The sequence below is a fragment of the Dermatophagoides pteronyssinus genome, unplaced genomic scaffold (genome assembly GCF_027571235.1).
Source record: "Dermatophagoides pteronyssinus isolate colony J.1.1.1.1 unplaced genomic scaffold, Derpt_VIB-CSIC_2022.12 sq0027, whole genome shotgun sequence".
NCBI lineage: Eukaryota > Metazoa > Arthropoda > Arachnida > Sarcoptiformes > Pyroglyphidae > Dermatophagoides > Dermatophagoides pteronyssinus.
This window is the reverse complement of record NW_027461551.1, coordinates 105372-127009: the sequence shown is the minus strand read 5'-3', so window position 1 is coordinate 127009 and position 21638 is coordinate 105372. Positions and strand designations below refer to the sequence as shown.

At 30.0% G+C, this 21638-nt stretch overlaps 6 protein-coding genes and 1 long non-coding RNA gene across 8 annotated transcripts; 3 read left to right on the top strand and 4 right to left on the bottom strand.

The window, feature by feature from the left end:
- Positions 1-191: 191 nt before the first annotated feature.
- Positions 192-3002, top strand: LOC142645879 (female germline-specific tumor suppressor gld-1-like). The gene is made up of 2 exons (XM_075823373.1): positions 192-1040; positions 1186-3002. Exon 2 carries the CDS (start codon positions 1600-1602, stop codon positions 2752-2754), a length of 1155 nt encoding a protein of 384 aa, XP_075679488.1. The 5' UTR covers positions 192-1040; positions 1186-1599; the 3' UTR covers positions 2755-3002.
- Positions 3003-3869: 867 nt separating this feature from the next.
- On the top strand, positions 3870-9219 carry LOC113793800 (uncharacterized). Its single transcript, XM_027343872.2, has 2 exons — positions 3870-5895; positions 5956-9219. The coding sequence occupies exons 1-2, from the start codon at positions 4759-4761 to the stop codon at positions 9121-9123; spliced, it is 4305 nt and encodes a 1434-aa protein (XP_027199673.2). The 5' UTR covers positions 3870-4758; the 3' UTR covers positions 9124-9219.
- LOC113793802 (E3 ubiquitin-protein ligase NRDP1-like) lies at positions 9204-10706 on the bottom strand. Its single transcript, XM_075823374.1, has 2 exons — positions 10368-10706; positions 9204-10282 (listed from the first exon to the last, which is right to left on the bottom strand). Exon 2 carries the CDS (start codon positions 9969-9971, stop codon positions 9357-9359), a length of 615 nt encoding a protein of 204 aa, XP_075679489.1. The 5' UTR covers positions 9972-10282; positions 10368-10706; the 3' UTR covers positions 9204-9356.
- A 714-nt stretch (positions 10707-11420) lies between these two features.
- On the bottom strand, positions 11421-13089 carry LOC142645892 (uncharacterized). The gene is made up of 4 exons (XR_012846925.1): positions 12679-13089; positions 12452-12618; positions 12134-12386; positions 11421-12076 (listed from the first exon to the last, which is right to left on the bottom strand). It is a non-coding gene; the product is annotated as an uncharacterized LOC142645892 (long non-coding RNA).
- A 3042-nt stretch (positions 13090-16131) lies between these two features.
- On the top strand, positions 16132-19160 carry kra (basic leucine zipper and W2 domain-containing protein kra). 2 transcript variants are annotated; one of them, XM_027344211.2, is made up of 5 exons: positions 16132-16289; positions 16527-16593; positions 16715-16804; positions 17473-18657; positions 18718-19160. In XM_027344211.2, the coding sequence occupies exons 3-5, from the start codon at positions 16744-16746 to the stop codon at positions 18735-18737; spliced, it is 1266 nt and encodes a 421-aa protein (XP_027200012.1). In that variant the 5' UTR covers positions 16132-16289; positions 16527-16593; positions 16715-16743; the 3' UTR covers positions 18738-19160. The 2 variants fall into 2 exon arrangements, with proteins under 2 accessions (XP_027200012.1, XP_027200013.1); XM_027344212.2 differs by lacking the exon at positions 16527-16593 and having other exon boundaries at positions 16150-16289.
- Positions 19161-19973: 813 nt separating this feature from the next.
- On the bottom strand, positions 19974-20589 carry LOC113794127 (uncharacterized). The gene is made up of 2 exons (XM_027344216.2): positions 20398-20589; positions 19974-20334 (listed from the first exon to the last, which is right to left on the bottom strand). Exons 1-2 carry the CDS (start codon positions 20442-20444, stop codon positions 20055-20057), a joined length of 327 nt encoding a protein of 108 aa, XP_027200017.2. The 5' UTR covers positions 20445-20589; the 3' UTR covers positions 19974-20054.
- A 184-nt stretch (positions 20590-20773) lies between these two features.
- LOC113794126 (uncharacterized) lies at positions 20774-21609 on the bottom strand. The gene is made up of 2 exons (XM_027344214.2): positions 21433-21609; positions 20774-21375 (listed from the first exon to the last, which is right to left on the bottom strand). The coding sequence occupies exons 1-2, from the start codon at positions 21477-21479 to the stop codon at positions 20997-20999; spliced, it is 426 nt and encodes a 141-aa protein (XP_027200015.1). The 5' UTR covers positions 21480-21609; the 3' UTR covers positions 20774-20996.
- Positions 21610-21638: the final 29 nt, after the last annotated feature.

The following is a 21638-nucleotide window of genomic DNA, read 5'->3' as shown; positions in this document are numbered from 1 at the left end:
TTCTTTTGGTCATTTTCAAATTTTTGTTTTGATTTTGAAACCGAGCCACGTGACAAATGGAATAATATCTGTTTGGGTAAAAATTCATCCGGGATTCCATAATGGATCGACTCTGTGGCCAAATGGATACGGCATCGGTTTCCGGTTATATTGTTTCGTTGAAGAATTTTGGAAAATCTTGTTTTCCGAACATTTCATCAATCATTAAATTCAGTGGAAATAGCCGGGGATTGTGGGTTCAAGTCCCACCAGGGTCGTTTTGTTTTTTAAATTTTAATTTTGTTTGATGCGCATCTTTTAATTCATTTAATGGTGATGTTTACATAATAATCAAAACAACCAACTAAATCATAATTTTTATATAGCCAAACAACAAAAGTTGGCAGAAGTTGAAGGCAGAACAGAACAACAACAACAAAATCGATGTCTATTTTGGAGATGCGAAAATGCGAAAAAGTCGACCACCCTCATATGCATACAATCCATGTTGATGAGCATCCCTATACACACACATACCGAGAGCATCCAAAACAAACCAGTTTCGGTTTTTATTTTTATTTTATTTTTCGTTTGTTTTGTTTTTTAGGTACAAAGTACATTGTTTGTATGTTTTTTTTGTTCTGGGGAAAAAATTATTCAAAACAAAAAACAGAATCAGAAAAGGCATTGGTTTTTCACGATTGATCAATCCAAATCAATCAAAAAATTGAAAATCAATTGAATGATAAACAAAAAAAAAACTTTAAAATTTTTTCTCCTTTCAACAGTTGGGTAGGTGTGTCTCGCTCGCACACACACACACACACATTCGAATCGAATATCGAATGATCGTATATCATGATACACATCGCGATTGTTGTTGTTTTGTTTTTGTTATTCGTCCGTCACTATTTATGCTCTGAATATAAATCCATTTTGCCATGATCGTGTGATTAAAAAAACATTGAAAATAAAATGACAAATTCATTAATGATAATGGTGATAGTTATCATTGATGTGATTGATCAACAACTGAAAAAACAACAAAACTCACAAACAAGGTAAATATTCTCATGAGAAACTTGATCTCTGTTTGCGATAATTTTCTCTTATTTCCATTTCTCGATTTCGTTATCATCGATCCAATTAAAATGACAATTTTTGTTTTCGTTTTTGTTTTGTTTTGTTGAATATTCATTATGGTAGATCATTTTTGTGACTTGAAACTAGGTCAGATTCTCTCACACCAATGATTATTATGTGGCGATAGAAAATCGAAATTGAATATCGATTGGAAATCGATACATACGAAAACAGTGCCTTTCTTTATTTGCTTCCTTATTGTGAAATGAAACCGAAGAATATTTATTCAAAACGTTTGTTTCTTGTCTTGTCCAACCGGAATATTTGAAAAATTTACCTCAATCAACCCACCAAAAATCTTGAAACGTGTTTGGTTATCATCATTCTAAAATTTTTCAAAATAGCAGACGACGTCTCTTTTTTCTCTCTCTTCTTTTTTTCATCTGTGAAGATCATACATTTTGTGATTGATTGATTTTATCGATCGATCAATGTCAATAGAAAATTTTCAGTGCCTTTTTCAATGATTAAACAACGATGACATCATTAGATGATATAACTGTTACCAATATGGATGATGATCAAATTAATAATAATGATAATCAACAGCAACATATAAATGATCAGGATATAATGGTAAAAAAATTATTAGATTTTATCAATGAAGATGATAATGTTCATAATGATGATAGTATTGATCAACAACAACAACGAAAAGAAGATATTTGTAAAAAATTAGATTTTATGATGGAAACTAAAATGAAAAATGATACAAATAATAATGATTTAATTGACATATCGACAACAATGAATAATGAAGACAAATTTGATAACGTTAATGATAATGATGATCATCATTCACCAAAACAACAACAACAGGTTGATGAACAGACGACGATAATAATGATGAATGGAAATGCCAATGTTAATGGTGGTGATGAGGAAATCATTATTAAAAATGATAATGATAACACACCATCATCATCGATCGCGACAACATCGATATCATCAACAACAACAACGACAAATACATTATCATCATCATCAACAATAAATGCATTGGATAAAATAACACAACGTAAATCATTAGATTATCTAAAAGAATTATTTAATGATCGTGAACGTCTTTCATTAATGCCATTGGGTCTATTTTCACATACATTACGTCTTCTGGATCAAGAAATTCAACGTGTACGTACATCATTAATACATATTGATGGTTGTTCAGTTGATGAACGAAAACCATTACAATTACCTGAACCGGATGGTGCCATTATACAACGTACAACACGTATATCGATACCTGTTGATCAATACCCGGAGCATAATTTTGTCGGTAGAATTATTGGCCCACGTGGCCTGACTATACAAGAATTGGAAGTGGATTGTGGTTGTAAACTTTATGTCCGTGGTAAAGGATCGTTACGTAATAAAGAAAAAGAGGAAAAATTACGTGGTCAACCGAATTGGGAACATCTGAATGATGATCTGCATGTTATGATTGTTGTTGAAGATTCAATTAATCGTGCAGAAATTAAACTAAATTATGCACGGGATCAGATACAAAAACTAATCGATTCGGTTATAATGCAAAAAGATGATTTCAAAATGAGACAATTAGCCGAATTGGCTATTCTGAATGATAAATTTAATACGAAAAAATCATCATCAGCGAATCACCCAAAAGAATAATCGTCATAATTTAATGTCGACAACAAATGGTGGTATTGGTCATGCGAAAAATCCTCATCTTACATCATCATCGACAACAACAACAACATCGATACCTAATTGTTTATTGATTGATACATTATCGGGTGGATCATTTGGTGGTGGTCAACAACAAACAACAACGACAAGTCAAACATCACCACAATCATCATTAGCTGCCTTATTTAATCATCCTCAATTGATTGGTTCAACATCGCAATATCAACAACCATCCTCCATACAACAGCCATTATCGTCATCATCTCAACCATTATATCCTGGCCAATTATCATCATCGCCTGTATTTAATTTGGAACAAACATTATTAAATAATCAACATTTACATTTGGCACAATTAGCTGCTCAACAACAGCAACAACAACATCCAACGAATGCATTGAATCAAGATTTATTTGCTGTAATGGCTGCTGCTGCTGCTGGTCTTCATGGATATGGTGTTGGTGGCATTGGTGCAAATGCAGCAATGATATCAGATCCAAATCTATTATATAATCATTATCAACAGCAACAGCCACAACGACAATCACGTTATCATCCATATTATCATATGAATATCAAACGTAAACATCATACTGAATAATTCTATCAAACAATCACCCAAATATCAACTTTTTTTCATTTTGATTTTGCATAATAATAATAAGAATGTGTTCGGATATTCATTCATTCATCAACAGAATCAGAATCTTAAATCATTTTTTAATTTTTCTTGACCCATTCACACAAGTGCCAACACAGGAATATTCTTTTTTTTTCATATATCATGATCATGCATGTGATGTGTAATTTCCTTGAGCCATTTTTTTTTTGTTTTGTTTATCACTCACAAAATGAATGCCAAAATTTTAAAAAACGATAATAATCATGTTTATCTTTTTTGTTTTCATCAATAAATTGATATTTTCAATTAAAAAAATTTGAATTTTGAGAATAATCGATCGACTATTTCGACACAAAATGATTACTGTTTTTTTTGGTTGGTTTGTCCATGGGCGATTCATTGCTGCAGCAGTCAGCATGCAGGCGTGAAAACTGTCTGTGTCTTTTTGCGATGAAGCTGAGCGCGCATGTGTAATTCGTAAAAAAAATAAAGAGAAATGTTTTTTTTCGGTGAATGGATGTAATCAATCTTTTTTTACATGATGTAAACATTGCGAATTGAAACAAATTCAAAATTAAAAAGTATTTTCCATCAATTCGAAGTTCTTCTTCTTCGTTATTCATTTGAAATCAAATTGAGATCGAAAATCGATCCATAATGATTGTATTCTGTGTTCGAAATAATCGATAAAATTGAAATTATTATTATTATTTATTTAATTCTCATTTGGGAAAATTATCGATTCGAAAATCCTCAATTTTTATTTTTTACTTTTTTTCAACTTGAAATTAAATTACTCATCATTGAAAGATCAACAATTCCGTTAAGCTATTTAAACAAATCCATCCATCCATTCTCATTTGCGATTTTTTTCCTCGAACAAAGATAACCTGTTTTGATAAAATCCAAAAAAAGAATTCTCTGCACAAAATTCTTCTTTTCATCATGTTTATCATCATCAATGTAAGAATTTAATTCCGACAACAAAATAAAAATACTTCAAGCAAAAAAGTGTACAAATAACGGTAAAAACAAAAAAGAAGGAAAACCTGTTGTCGAGCCCCCACAATCAATTACACCTGTTTTGGTTTGATTTGATTCGATTGTTATCTCTCGGTGTTTTCAAAAGCAAAAAAATGATCATTATGTAATTCAAGAAAGAAAAGAAAAACAAAAACAAACGTTGAAAGTTCAAAAAAAAACTTTGAAATTTGGCGCCGAAATTCAAATCAAAATTCTCGAACACACCTACCACACACACAGAGAGAGATTTCAAAAAAAAATTTCAAATTCGATTTTTTTTCTCTGATCAAAGTAAATCGGCTGGGCTAAGAAAACAAAAATTGTTTAAATGTTTTGTCTTGATGTCATTGAAATTATTTCCATTAATTTCCTATGTATACGATATGTATGTTAAAAAGAATCAACAACAACAGCGTGAAGATAAAAAACATCGAAAATTATCATCGACTACATCATTATTGGAAACGAAAAAACAGAATCACAATCATAATGACAAACATAATCGATCATTATCGTCACCGACGACGACGACTAAACAGTCATCATCATCAAAATCGACAACAAAAACATCTCAATCGATGAAAAATAGACAGGAAAAAAATCTGATTAATGGTACATCCACCACCACCACCACATCATCATCATATCGAAAAAATCGTTCATCACCATCGATGAGTCAATGTTCGAATTCGACAATAACATCATCATCATCATTGAAACGCAAACATCAATCATCATTATCGATAATTCAAAAACAACAATCAAAAAAACATCAACAACAACATCGTTTTAATCATCAAACGAATACAAATCGTCTTACAAATCATAATCATAATCATCATTTTAATAATAAAATCTTAAAAAATACCGAAAAGTTAAAATCATCATCATCATCGTCGACATCGACATCATCATCCGTTGTGCAAAAATTGAAAAATTCAAATTATAAAATACCGAAAAATCGATCATCATCATCAACGAATCAAAGTGGTGACAGTTCGACAAAATTATCACCAAAAAAATGTACGATAAAAACGGAAACAATATTCGACAGTAATGATGATGATGATTCCAACTTAATCGATAGTGATGGTGATGATGATAAAAATATCGATAGTAGTGACATGAAGACTATAAATAAACAATCAACAACAAAAACGACAAAGAAAAATATTAATGGACGATCGAAAACATTTTTAAAAGCAAAACAATTCGTGGAAACGAATGAAAAATTATACCAAGAATTACGAAAATTTAATCGACCACGAGAAGAATATGATGAAATTGAATCATTAAAAATACATTTCAATTCCACACAATGGTCATTGGAGGATCGTTTATCATCCATTGTTAAACAAGAATCGGATCTAAAATTAGAATCAAAGTTATTTCAATCATGGTTACGTGATGAATGTGGTCAGACGAATAATCGTTCGAATAGTGGTTGTGGTCGTAATCGAAAAACGACATTCCATTCGGTAAGTGAATTGAATTTGGTAATCAAATTGAATTTGCTAATTGATTTTTTTATCGAAAAGTTTCAAAAATATTATAAAAAACGTCGTGATCAAGAACGATGGAAGCAACATAATCTACGCGGTTGGCCATTGAATGGTTCAATTTATATATCATCAGCATCATTATCGAAACGACATTGGTATTATGAAAAATTGAAACTGAAGGATGAATTTCTTCCACCATTGGATACTGCGTTATTGTTACCTACACCATCACCATCCACATCATCATCATCTTCGTTATGTACAGTTAAAACCGATGAAATGAATGATGATTTAGATGATGGTTCACATAATTGGGAATTAGTATCATTGGAACATGCATTCAATGCATTTCCATTAACATTTCAAACAACTAATCCTAAAGTAAAATCATTATCATCATCTTCGGCAAATATTTGTGATGAAATTACCACCATATCGAATGAATCGACATTTAATCGATCGGAAAAATTATCATCATCAACGAATATTCATCATCGAAAAACCACGGCCGGATTGAAAAAGAAATCGAAAAAAATCCGCAAGAAAAATCGTACGGCAAATAATGCACGTTCAACAAAAGCTGTACAACAACAACAATTAGCTAGTCAATCAACAAATGTTAATGAGTCATCAATAATTGCTGCCAGTCAAGATTCTTCTTCCGAATATATGACACTATTTTCAATGGAAAAATGGGAAAAATTTCAAACATTCATTCAACGAATTGTTTTGAATATTGAACGAAGAAATTGGGAACCATTGCAATCATATTTACGTTTTGCAATCAATGATTTTGTACGGTTTGATTTATTAATCAATCATGATTTACAAACAATATGGTCGATAATCGCCACAATTAAATATGAATCGGAACCAATTATTGAACCGGAAAATATGCCATTACCAGCCAAACGACGAAGACGTAGTAGTTCAAAAGTATTGGAATATTCATTTATGGATTCTAATTCATTATCATCATCGTCATTATCACGTAAACGTAATCGTTTAAATGGTATGATCAGTAATAATGATGAAAGTTTTAGAAATGGATCCAAAAGTCCTACACCACCACCATCGTGTATCAATAAATCTTCCACATTATCGCCTGTAACCTTCCATATGCCATTAATGACACGAACACAATCGAAATATTTTTTTGAAAATGTTATCAATGGTGGTAGTGGTGGTAATTCAACACCACCACCAGTCACAACAACAACAACATTCAAAAATGCACAACAATTACAACAATATCTAATGGAACGGGTAATATCAATGGAATCATTACAGAAACTTTCTCATGATATTCATCAACGTCATTCAGTATTGAAAATATTGAAAATTTTTGATGAATTTTTTAGTTCAAAATTTAAATCTTCTTATCATCAACAATCGCTTAACAATCATGTAATAAATAACTCTACGGAATCTTCATCAACGATGGAAACGGCCATTGGATCATCACCCAACATAAACATGGCAACATCAAAATCAACAAAAACAACTTATCGTATTTATAACGGAAAACGACGACGTCGTAAACGTTCATTGGTCATATCTTCAGTGGAATCATCGATGACTAGTCAACAACAATGCTCAAATCGAAAAAATGGAAAAAATTCTATCCAGAATCATCATCAGCATCCACAATGTCATGGTGTTGAATGTTCAATTAAATTTGATATGCCGAACATATCACGTATCGATATGGATCAATCATCATCATCATCTATTCAAGAATTTGATAATAATAATGATTTTTTGGATCCTAATGAATATTTATTTGATGGTACAATGGAATTGTTGAAACAAACTGAGCAAATGTTTGCCAATACTACCGGTAATTCATTTTTTCCCAAATCAAATTTATTTAATGGTAATGATGCTTGTGGTACTGGTGGTGAATCATCTTCATGTTCTGAATCCCGATCATACAGTCAATGTAATAGTCCAAGAAGATTATGGCAGCAATCAACTAGTAATAATCGTAGTAATAATAATAATATTTCACCATCCAAATGTGAAATGAAATTACGATCAAGATCATCAAGTTCATCATCGAATTCGATTCAATTTGGTTCGTTGGATGAATCATCTCAGGATCGTGATCATCACAATAATCGTGAACATTCAACATTTATGACATGGGAATCGAATAATTCAACGATATTTAAGAATTTTATTGATATTAATTTCGATGAAATTGAATCACCAACAATAGCCAACAATCAAATTAATGATAAAACAAGAATGATGATACGTACACGTGGTGGTAGTAAACGTTTAGCTGCTGCTGCGGCTGCCGCAGCTGCAGCAGAAAAAGAATCTAATCGAATCGATGAAAGTAATCATCATGATAATCAGAATAATAAAAGCAAATATTTGGCCATTATAATCGAACAGATTGAAAATCAATTACGATTGTTGTCCGCAAAAAATCAATCACGTTTGTCCGCCATTTGTGATATGTTTTGTCAAGATTATCACCTTGATCAACTGGAATATCGTTTAGAAAGATTAGATTTCGAAATAATTGATCTTTATCATCAATATTTATTTAATGAGAAAAAATTCACCGATGAAGAATTGGAATCCTGTTTATCCAGGCTAGAAGATCATTCACAATTGAATAATGAATATTTGATCAAATCATTATATTTGATGACATTGGCACCAAATTCACAACATATGACATTGGCATTTTGTCAACAATCCAAATTGATGTCAACATTAATGTCGAAAATGATGATGAATAATCAATGTTCAATGTTTAAAGATTTATTTGAATCAATAATGATGACAATAACAACAGGTCGTAATCATCAACAACAACAATCAACGTCATTATCATCATCTTTATCCATATCGAATATACAACAAGAATTATGGAAATTATCCAAACATATTGATTGGTCATTATTGGATAATAATAATATTAATGAGTGCAATGATTATAAAATTGATGATGGTCATGATATTGAAGATAATGATGGCGGTGGTCACAATTGTAATGAGTCATTATCATCGATTAAAAGAAAATTATCCTTTGATGAGATTGCCAAGAATATTGTAATTGCTCATGTAAATGATCATAATAATCATCATGCTGTTGATGGAATGGATAATCTGATTGCTGAATCATCAACATCAACATTATCATCGAATAACAATAATGATTTATTGGATAATTATTGTCTTCATTAACAGAAAGAATTTGAATTGATTGATTGATTTAGTTGATTTTCACACAATTTTTTCTCAATCTTCCTTTTCCGGGAAAAAAGTTTTGAATGTAAATTTATTTTTATTTTTTAAAAATTATAAACAATTAAAAATGAAATTATGAATTTTTTTCTCGAATGAATTTTAATTGATTGAAAATTGATCGATCACAGATGAGATTTGTTGTTGGTTGATTTTTCTTTTGGACATGATGGTTATAAATAATTAGACCAATCAAACATGATTGAACAAAAAATTGATGTCAAACGAGCAAATTGATTCAACAATAATGGTAATGGCAAGAATAGATAAATTAGCAAAAATATCATTATTAAAATGGTTAATATCAGGTAAAGGATTTGTATTTGTTTATCACGATCATTCAATTGTTTACGCTGTAATTTAATCATATTGGCCAATTCTTTTATACAATCATGTTGATTTATATCACGGCGTTTTATTAAACGTTGACAATATAATTTACATTGGACCATACTGTCTGGATTATATGAACATTGTAATCGATGTTGTTCAAATTGTTCTAAACAAAATGTTTGTTTACAACCATCCATACGATAAGGACAATAAATCTTTAGTCGATTGATTAGATTACGTATAGCACGTGGTGCACGCTTCAACATACATGACCGTAATGGACAACGATCAATTGGACATGTATGATGATCACGTAACCAATCATTAATACAATCATTACAGAATAAATGATCACAATGTGTTGTTAATGGATCTTCCAACACACCTGTACATATTGAACAGATAAGTTCTTCACTGATTTCGCAATCTTCAAAACGATCTGTATCGAAACCCATTCTTTAAATGATGTTGGTGATTTTTTTTGTGGGTTTGGACAGAGGTTGCAATTCTGATTCTTATCATCCAGAAATGATTAGTGCTAACCGAAAAAAAATTCCAAAATGTAAACATGACCAGTGCTGCTCTCCAGTGTCTGCCGAAATATTTATTTTTTTTTAATTTTTTCATTTTTTGAAAAAAATTTTTAAAATAAAAAAATGGTGATGATGACGTAATATGATCCAAAATCTTATGTGATATGAAAACCAGAACGTCATTGACATTTATTCATTTTTTTTGGCTAGGGATTATTATTGTTCAAAGTCATCTGCAAAAAACATTGAAAAAAATCATATGAATCAGATTTTAAATTTCCGAAGAAAATTCAATGTAAAGGTACAGATTCAGTTTACCTTGAAATAAATCCTTGCTCTCTTTCATCTTATTCACATGCTTACTCATTTTTCAATTAATGAAAAGAATGAAAAATTAATGTTTTTTTTCTGATTTATTCGGATTCAGGATTCTTTTTTTTTTTTGTGGGCGTTTTTTGGTTATTTTTGCAATTCGCGTCTCTCACTCTCTTTTAATGTTAGGTTAGGTTGATGACTATGACTATGACTATGATTCATAGTCAAGTGAGGTTAGGTTGATGACTATGACTATGACTATGATTCATAGTCAAGTGAGGTTAGGTTGATGACTATGACTATGACTATGATTCATAGTCATGTTAGGTTAGGTTGATGACTATGACTATGACTATTATTCATAGTCAAGTGAGGTTAGGTTGATGACTATGACTATGACTATGATTCATGGTTATGTTAGGTTAGGTTGATGACTATGACTATGACTATTATTCATAGTCAAGTGAGGTTAGGTTGATGACAATGACTATGACTGTGATTCATAGTCAAGTGAGGTTAGGTTGATGACTATGCCTATGACTATGATTCATAGTCAAGTGAGGTTAGGTTGATGACTATGCCTATGACTATGATTCATAGTCAAGTGAGGTTAGGTTGTCTACACAATTGGTATAACCGGATCATAAATCAAAATCGATAATTTCGTTCATCACATTCATTCATTATTCTTTTTCCTTTTTTCATTCTTTTACCACTCCTCCGCACATGCAAACCAGCGTATTTTTAAAAATGAGAAAAAAATCAATTTCCGTTCATCTTCTACATTATTATATGCCACTTCTACTACATTTCGATTCCTCTATATATATCCTTTTTTGAGGAATTGAATCAAACAAAATGAGCATGCTCAGTGTAAAAAGGGATCATTTTATTGTGTTCTCATCATCATCATCGTCATCAACCTTGCTTGCTTCACAGAGAGTAAAAACTTAGGGTTTCATTTTTGTTGTTCCATGCCAAAGGTTCAATTTTTATGGCTTCGTCAAAAAAACCATAATTTCTTCACCATAATGCATTAAACCATAAAATTCCTACACCCTAATGCATCACACCATGAAATTTTCACACCCTAATGCACCACACCATGAAATTTTCACACCCTAATGCATCACACCATGAAATTTTCACACCCTAATGCATCACACCATGAAATTTTTACACCCAAATGCAATTCACACTAAATTTTACTCAAATTTAATTTACAAAAAATTTTACTCAAATTTAATTTACAAAAAATTTATAAATTAATATATTAATTTCAAAATTTTGGCATTGGCAATGGGAATTTTTAGTTTGAAAAGAGACATTAATTATTCGAAGAAACATTAAATTAATTATAGTTTTGTGTTTTTCGATGTAAAAATCATTTCAGGGAATGATTCTAGCAGCATTTTTTTTCTTTCCAAACCAATTGAATCACAAAAATCGTTGATTTTTTTCGACATTATTGATTTTTTTATATCAAATAATACGAGGTTTAAAAATGTCATTATGTTGGAATTGGCATTGTTAACTTTAAGTTTTAAAACTAAAGACATTTTTAAAAGCAACATGAAGCTTTTTTTGAAGGACTCCAATTTAATGCTTTTGTTGCCATAAGATAGGAAAAAAACGTCGACTTGTTTCAATACAGTAGGAAAATTATAAATATCATTGATTTTTTTTGAAATGGCTGCAACATCATCGTTCATCTATTCATAAAATAAAATAAAGTCAATAATCAATATAACTATATAGTCAAAACATACTTGTAAATTGAACAAAAGCCCATCATATTCATCTGATAAATCAATACAAGCTTTGCGTGTGGTGATCGGTGATCTACATTTCAGTTTTTTTTCAAAAAATGAACAAATTCATAAATTCATTATCATCATCATCATCATTGTTATCATCATCATTGTTTGAAAAAATTTTGAATTTTTTGATTAATTCGTTGATTTTCGCTTTTTCATTCAAAGCATTTGAATGTGGATATATAAGTTTGAATTCTTCTTCTATCTGAAAAATAGATAAAAGATTATAAAAGATTAATAAGAGTCCATTAATATTATTAGAATGCTTACCAATAAACCGTCAAAGAAAAAAAACATTCGAATTCCTTTATGAGTTTTGACCCAGGGTCATCACAATTGCAGCGGATAATATTCCTTAATGTATACGTGACAGAAAATAAATTGAAAATTATTGATTTGTTGGCTAGTATTGGTATGATCGCATCCAGTTTTTTTTTCTAAATTGAAAATGTATGAATATATATGAATATAAGATCTAAATTGATTTTTCAACTTACCTAATTTTTGATAATTTGAAATTGTTCAGATATATCTTGATCAACAACGAATCAAATGTTCAAATTTCAATATTTAAATAAAAGGAATTCTACATGTTCGTGCTGATATATAATTGCTATAATCATTGAAAATTTTCCAGACATCGAAAGTTTGTTCTTCGAATAATTGATTTAGATTAAATATCTGAAAAATTTCCGTTTCTTCGATACGATACGCGGCCATCTCGTCATTATAATCCATTGTGTCATATAATTTCAATAAAAACATGAAATCTTCACCAATTTTAGCGATCTGGATAATTTTCCCGAAAGTTTCATAGTATTGATCAATATCATTTATTGATACAAACAAATTATTTTTAAATAAGATGCCATTGAACTTTAAATTTCTTACGATTTCGATTTCATTCAAACCAAAATTGAATCCCCGTTCGGAAAATTTCGTATCAGAAAAAAACATTTTTTCGTTTTGAATTCAAACCGATCGTTCCAATTCCAATCATTGAGGTCAATGGCCATTTTCATGGCTTGCCTGTCGGCGATCGATTTCGGTAAATTGATATAGTTTTTCGTGGCTTTGATTTGACTTGAAATAAATGCGTTTCTCCTTTCGAAGATTAAACAAGAGTGAAGAACAATAGGTCCTGATTGTTCGATACATCTTGGATAATGAAAAATATGATGATCTTTATTTATTCGTTTTCCCGGGAAAAGTTTGTTCTTCAGATGATCATGCTTTTTTATCACATTTTTGAATGGATTGATCATATCTATCGTAAATCGCGGTGAAAAGGAATATTGCGTGATTTGGATCAAATAACATATCAAATCAAGCATTTCTTGGTAGATAATCAAATCATCTTTCTCATCCTCATCGATATTTCCTCGATTGGTAAAGATGAATGGGAATGCTCGTAATAAAAGCCAACTTTGACATGCAGCTTGTTTAATTCGTTTTTGTTTTATTAGTCGTTCTTTCAAAATATGTTCAGGTCGATTTGATTTCTCACTGAATCCATAATCAAAATTTTGAATTAGGCCATTTATTTGATCGATCGTGAAAAAATTTTTTCTCAAGAAAACACCTAGAACTAATGATAGTTCTTGAGGAACAACACCTTCCAGCAAATCGTGCATCGGATCAAATGTAAAATTATTTGTTAAATGGAATTCACCAATAGTATTCAATAACGATTCATATTTGATGCCAAAAATTGGACATTCATCGCTACTTTTTTTAATTGCATCGGTTGCCTGTATATACCAATCCATATCCTTTTCTGGATACTCAGGCATTGGGTCAGTACTTTTTAACCCATCTCTATCGATTTGGCACATACGACAAAATTGTTTTGCGCTTGGGCTCATTAACCCGAAGATACCGTGAAATGCCAAAGTGTCAGCTGCCACGGATGCTAACGCTACATGAAATTTATATTGGCTTCCATTCGGTAGGTTGATTGAATGGCCGTTACAATAAAGTTTTTTAAATCTTCCGCAAAATTTATAAAGAAAGAACAATAATTTTCTTTTATATCTGAATATTTAGCCATGATCACAGGAAATACAGTGGTCATAGTGGAATTATACTTTTGGGAATATTCTGAATTTGAAAAGCCAATGTGGTTATTTTGTTTTTTGATGCTCGCGGTCCTAAGCCAGAACATGGATCGGCTTCGTCTACAAATAATGTTAATCGGATACAATTGGGATGTAATTTGAAAAATTCAGATTTAGAAAAAATTTGGCCATCACGATAGCTTGAGAATACGTTCGGTATTTGATAATTTGATTCATTTTGAATCAGATTTCGAAGATTTTCGTTCTGTAACAGATAAGACAATGTTTCAATTATTGGAATATATTGATAAAAAAAATATCGATTAGAAATGACTCGCTCGCTATTTATATAACTTATATTGAATTGATCTGGTTTGTTTCTGATTAAAACTTTTCGTGGCATTGGATAAGGGCCAATGATTGATTGAATTTTGTTCATATTTTTAAAATTTTTAAAAATTTTATCAAGATTTTCATTATCAAAATGGCTACGAGAGAAAGCAGTTAACTTTTCTTCTTTATATTCTTTCGAATCGATAATTTTTTGAAAGGCAGTTCTATGATAGTCATTAATAGATTTCAATGCATCTTTTACCAAATCAATAAACATGTTTTGTTTTTTTCTAGTTAGCGTAAGATCGGACATGACATTAACCATTTGTTTCAATAAATGTTCCTTTAAAATGTCAAGTATTTGATCATCATCTTTTACATCATCATATTGAAGCTCATCGCTTTGGCCAATTTCAATTGACTCATTAGCTTGATCAATTTCAATTGACTCATTAGCTTGATCAATTTCAATTGACTCATTAGCTTGATCAATATCTAACTGCATGATATAGTCTATATCTTGATTCAGACTCTCATCAGGGACATCACAAACATTTTCTATATATCGATTCGGTTGGCAATGATGATTTACGAAATGTCTGATTAGATTTCGCAAATTTACATATGTACAAGCAACACAAGCTTTACAACAGTATTCATCTGCAGATTGGTAATTGCGATGAACATTCTTAAAATGCTTTCTGATTTCATCACTCGTAATGAAACGAGTTTTACATAAGAAACAATAAGCATCCTCGTCTAAAAGTACCATGATTTCGATGAGAAAACAAAAAATGACCAAATTTTATATGTAGAATTTATTGAATAATTGCGTCATAGAATGATGAAAAAATTACGGATTTTTCTGCAGAAAACATATGTTTTAACATACACGTTGTATAAAAGCATGCGCATCATATCCTAATTGTAGGGTTTCAAAATTAAGTGGACAAATTTTTGGGTAAAGTTAACTTTAGGGTGTATTTTTTAATGTTCTCTCAATTTTGGGGTGTATTTTTTATTGTTCACTCATTTCATGTTTAAAATTTATGGTTTTTTCAACTGATTTTCTCTGTGTGTTGCAAGATTGATGATGATGATGATGCAAAGAGAGATGAGAGTCTGGTTAATAAATTCAACAACGTATGTTTTGGAAATGAAAAAAGTAGTGGTATGAATCAAAGTTAAACAATGAGTGATTACAATTACAATCGATCATCATCATCATCATTATTGCTCACTTATCTTTGTCCTGTGTGTGCAAATCAAAAAAAAATTTCTGTATGCGTGTCTTCAAAAATTTGTAATTTCTTAACAACTTTTTTCTTTTAACCAAAAGAAAAAGAGAAAAACGCCAATAAGAGATATAGGAGAGAGAGAGAGAGACACAAGACCAAAGTGCTCGTCGTTCAATAATCGTCATTTATTGCAATTTTAATTTTGTCTCCCAAAAAATTTTCTATCCAAACATCCATTATTGGATTTGGATTTTCTGTTTCTGTTTTTTTTTGTTATTCAAAACAAAAAAAAATCAATCCTCATCTTCATCACATCCATTCTAATCGTTTGTTTTGAAATTTTGAACCAAAATAATAGTTGAAAAAAGTCAGCCACGAATTGTCAACTTTTTTGTTTTCTGTTTTTCTTTTAAATTTCAATTTGAATTTATCGTTTTCACTTTCCACTTGGTTATCCATTTCAACTTTTCACATCAAAAGGTAAGCATCATCCTCATCGCTTTCAACAGATTTTTTTCGAATGACAAGCGTGCATATAATGTGCGTTTTACTTTTTTTTCTTTGCATAACATTCGATTTTTTTTCCATTTTTTCGAATTTTTTTCATAAATTTTTCGTTTTTTTCCCCATGATTTAAAATCATCATCATCATCACAATCCCTTCGATTGAATCTTGATAATTTTTTCGGATTTGATTTGGATAATAATAATAAACAGAAGATTATCATTTGAAAAGTCCCATAAAATTGTTCGTTTTTTCCCGATTCCTTTGTTTTTTTAAGTTGTACGTATTATTTATTTAATTATCGAAACCCTGTTATAAGAAGCAACAATAATTATAATTGAATTTGCTTTAAATTTGTTTGTTTAATTAATTGAAAATTTTTATTTATATTTATTTATAGCAAATAGATTTTTGTTTACCATCGATTGTATGAATCAAAAAGCAGAGAGACCAACACTCCAAGGTCAACGAATTAAGACCAGGAAAAGAGGTAAGGAATATTTGTTTCTTAATTATTTTTGTTTTGTTGAAATGTCAAAGTTGAATTGATTGGTAAATGGAAACATCATCGATTAGGTGACAATCTTTATCCATAATTCTTTCTATATACATTGTGCGCACACATTCCATTTTGGGTCAACCTAAATTTCCTATAGCTATTTTATTGGATTGGTGATGATATATAACGTTTGATTCGAAAATAGATTTTTTTGTTTTCGTTTTTTTAATCCGTTTAATTTTTAATGTTTGTATCTGTACGACTGTTGTGCCTGTGTCATGAGAATAATCACTTAATGGATTTCTCTTCATTTTTCAACCGGACAATATAAATTTGGTCGATATCAACGAAAACACACATTCACCAAATATATTCCAATCGGATGGAAACCTGTTAGTCCCGTTTTTTTCTGCTTCACTTTGATGTGTGTTTGTGCAGGTTGTTTAGTTTCGTCATTCGCTTGTTGGTGTGAATTCCATTTTTTTATTTTGACATTCGGAAAAATTATTTAGTGATGGTTCTATTTTTAGCTTTTGTCCGGTTTTCCGTCGTTTTTTTGCTCGACCAAATCATCCCTCTTGAGCGATTGATTTTTTTTACTATCCAAGAAATTTAACCTATTTTTTGTTTTTTTTCTTGATAACACCATCAAATAACAGATGAAAAGGAGAAATTCGATCCACAAGGATTCCGTGATTCGATTATACTTGGCATCAAAGAAACAAACGGCGATCTTGATCAGCTTTCGAAATTTCTCGACATCTCTGGATCAAAACTAGATTATCGTCGTTACGGTGAATCATTGTGTGACATATTGATTGCTGGCGGTCTATTAGCACCCGGTGGATCAATATTGACCGATAACGAGCCTGAACAAACATACACCGAATATTCGGTATTTGGACGACCATCCGATGACGAATCAGTGAAACAATTTGTTTCATTAGTATTTGTTCGTCTCATACGACGATATAAATATTTGGAAAAATCATTGGAAGAAGATTTGAAAAAGATTGTTGTCTTCTTACGTGCATTCACCGCCGATGATCGTCTTAAATTGGCTAAATTGTTGGCCTATCTATTGGCATCCGGTCATATTTCGATCGCACCATTGAAAAAATTGCTTGAACAAGATCTATTGATTAAAGAAGGTTACGGATTCGAATTTTTGTTGCAGGTATTGCAAACTTGGCAAAATGAAAAAGATGCATCCACTGTTTGGACTGCATTGCGAAAATCAGGAGTCGATTCGAAATTGTTGGATTTTTTGCCAAAATCCAAACGTAATCAGGAAACATTCAGCAAATCTATGCTCGAATATGGATTACAACAATTGTTGGCCTATCAGGAGGTACAACGAGTGGAAACGTTGAAGAAAGAATTATCGCAAGAAATTCAAACTCAAATCAATGAAAATGGTTCAACACCCAAAGAATTGATCAGTATCATTAAAGATTATATGACAGAATATTCATTGACTGATACTGAAGTTATTGTTATCTTATGGAATACATTAATGAGTATGGTCGAATGGAATAAAAAAGAAGAGTTGGTTGCCGATCAAGCTATGAAACATTTACGGGTCTATATACCATTATTTGCTGAGTTTACTAAAACCAACAAAGCTGAAATGTCATTAATGTTACGTATACAGGATTATTGTTATGAAAATATGAATTTTTTGAAAGCCTTTCAGAAAATCATATTCCTCTTCTATAAGAACGATGTCATCAGTGAAGATGTTATTCTTCGTTGGTATAAAAAAGATCATTTGCCAAAAGGTAAAAGTATCTTTTTGGAACAGATGAAAAAATTTATCGATTGGCTTATGAATGCTGAAGAAGGTAAGTTAATGCTAAGTGATTAACGCAATTTTTTCTCATTGAGTTTTTTTTCACTTGTAGAAGAATCAGAAGAAGAATGAATGCAAATCGATTTAATGATTGGTCCAAAATATTAATTCTAATCTATGGATATTCATGTTTACACACACACACACAAAACACCTTTACCCATTTAATAAACATTTTTGTTTGTTTACTTTATATCTCATCATATTATTTTAACCACCATCCATACACAAAAAATGAAAATTTTTACAAAAAAATATCCTACATCCAAAATTTATTACTTAATTTTTAATTTTTTTAATTTTGTTGAGAAATTTTAAATTTGATTAAGAAAATTAATCGTGTGTATGTGTACTGTGTGCTATTTGATTGAACCAGATTACAAACCATCCAACAAACCACTTTATTTCTCTTTTACCCTTTTCTTAACTCTACTTGTTTTTCTCTGATGGCTATTCAATATTTGATCCAAAATAAAATTATTTCAAAAAAATGTACATTTACTTGAAAATTTTGTCCATGCAAGACTAGATGGCGATACTGGTTTCGAAAAGAATGAAAAATTGGCGTAAAAAAATGAAAAGGTTTTGATAACACAAATAAAATGAATGAAATGACAATTTTTTAAATGGCAATTAAGTGCAGTGATATAAATTGATTTTCAATCTTTTATGACATTTTTAGTTGATAATTTTTTGGGGAAAGTTTCATTTAAAATGATAAACTGATTCTTTATGGCCTTTTATGTTTCAAAAAGCAAACACGAGTCCAAATTATCATTATTATTATTTTTTGGTTGTAAATCCAAAAAATGTCAAGATTTATAAAAAGCGTAGACATCTTTTTGGATATTGTTTTTTTTTGTTGAGATAATGGTCATGGGAAATATTTTGGATCGACATTCATCATCTTCATCGTCCTTGTCATCAAAACCGATTGCCCAAAATGAAATGAAAACGGATTCAAAATCTATTCCAGCAACAACAACAAAAATCACAAAATCAAATATGAAACGACGTTCGATGAGTGATGATAGCAAACGCAATTTAATGAATAATATCGATATGAAACAATTATTTCCTAATTTGAATAATGATAATCATCATCAACAACTACAACAAACGATTGAAAAATTTCAAAAAGAAATTGATGAATTGCAACAACAATTTGATCGTCTAAATTATTTGGAAAATAAACAACGACGAAATACATTGCCAAGGAATCGAACCGATTATCATCACACCAATAATAATAATGATTTATCAATATTTCAAAAGCAAATCAATGAATTGGAAAGACAATTGACAATGTTGAACAATTCTAAAGATTAGTATTTATTTGAATGATTATTATTATTAAAATTTCAAAGGTTATTTCAAATCCAAATGTTTTCATTTTTCAATTGATTCGTTTGGCTTTTTTCTCAAATGTTGATTGAGTTGTTGCAAATTATTTTCGGATAACGATAACAAATATAAACTCATATCCATAAGGTTAACAAGATTGTTTTCAATCTCTTTCAATTCATTTAATCGATTTTCTATGCATCGAATTTGTTTTGTTCTCACGTCAATTTCATATCGCAACATTAATTTTTGATTGAATTTTTCTATTGATTCTTGCAATTCTTTACGAAAATCTCTCATTGATTTTTTTTGTTTTGGATGTTTACTATTAATTTGAATTTGTTTGAATATTAATTAAAAAGAATTTAATTTTTATAATTTTACTTACTCATTTTTGTTGTTCTTAACTGATGGTTTGATTTCTTTATTTCCCATAGTTGATCCTTATATCCAATTCCCGAACGATGAGTTCAAGTAAAAATATAATTTTGATATTGTCAATTTTGATTAGTATCGAAGCGAATCTCAAATTCATATGACCAACACAACAAACAAATCAAATCATTTTTTGGTTGGATTTAAACAAAGCATCAAGCTTCCCAAATATTCAAACAATGTTTTCACAAAAACACAAGCAAAAAATTTTTGATTTGCTTTGTGAGTTGCAATACACACATATTCGATTGACAAAATACATGATATGATCAGAATGTATCACCATTAATTAAAATCTGGTTTTTAGTTATTTATTAAACAAAAAGGAATCCTATGCCATGAATAGAATTGGATAAAAAAATACAAAGAAAAATCATAATTATCAAAAAGAAAAAAAGAATAACAATGAAAAAAGAGATAATTATTATTTTTTAAAAATATTCTTCGAGAAAGAAATGATAATTTTATCAACATGAGTAGAATATGATTTCTTTTGAATGTAATTTTTTTCGAAAATCAGGTTATTTCAAATCAGAAAAAGATCTGTTTTTTTCAATTTATTTGTTTGGTTTTTTTACTGGAATGTTCAATAATCAACAAAATTTCTTTATTTTCCTCAATTTTCTTGTCCAACAATTGTTGTAAATCATGAAGTTTTTCGATTAATTTTTCGCCAATTAATTTTTGATGAAAATTTTCCGTACGAATTTCATTATTCAATGATTCCATTTTGGGCATATAATGAAAAATATGAACATAAATCCATATGGCTAATATAAGGATTACAAAGACATAACAAATATTTTTTCTTTCTTCTAATTCTTTTTCCAACAATTTAATTCGGTCTGTTTTCGAATTACTTTCGGCTTTACATTGATTCAATTCATCATTCAATTTTTGTTCCATTGGCTTTTTTTGATTTTGATGTTTACTATTCATTTGAACATTAATTGGAAAGAATTAAATTTATTTCTATAATTTCACTTACGAATTATTGTTGTTCTCAACTGATGGTTTAATTTCTTTATTTCCCATAGCTGATACTTATATCCAATTCCCGAACGATGAGTTGTTTTGATATTGACAATGTTGATAAGTATCGAAGCGAATCTCAAATTCATATGATCAAAACAACAAACCAATCAAATCATTTTTGTTGAATTCAATCAAGGCATCACAAGCATACAAAACATT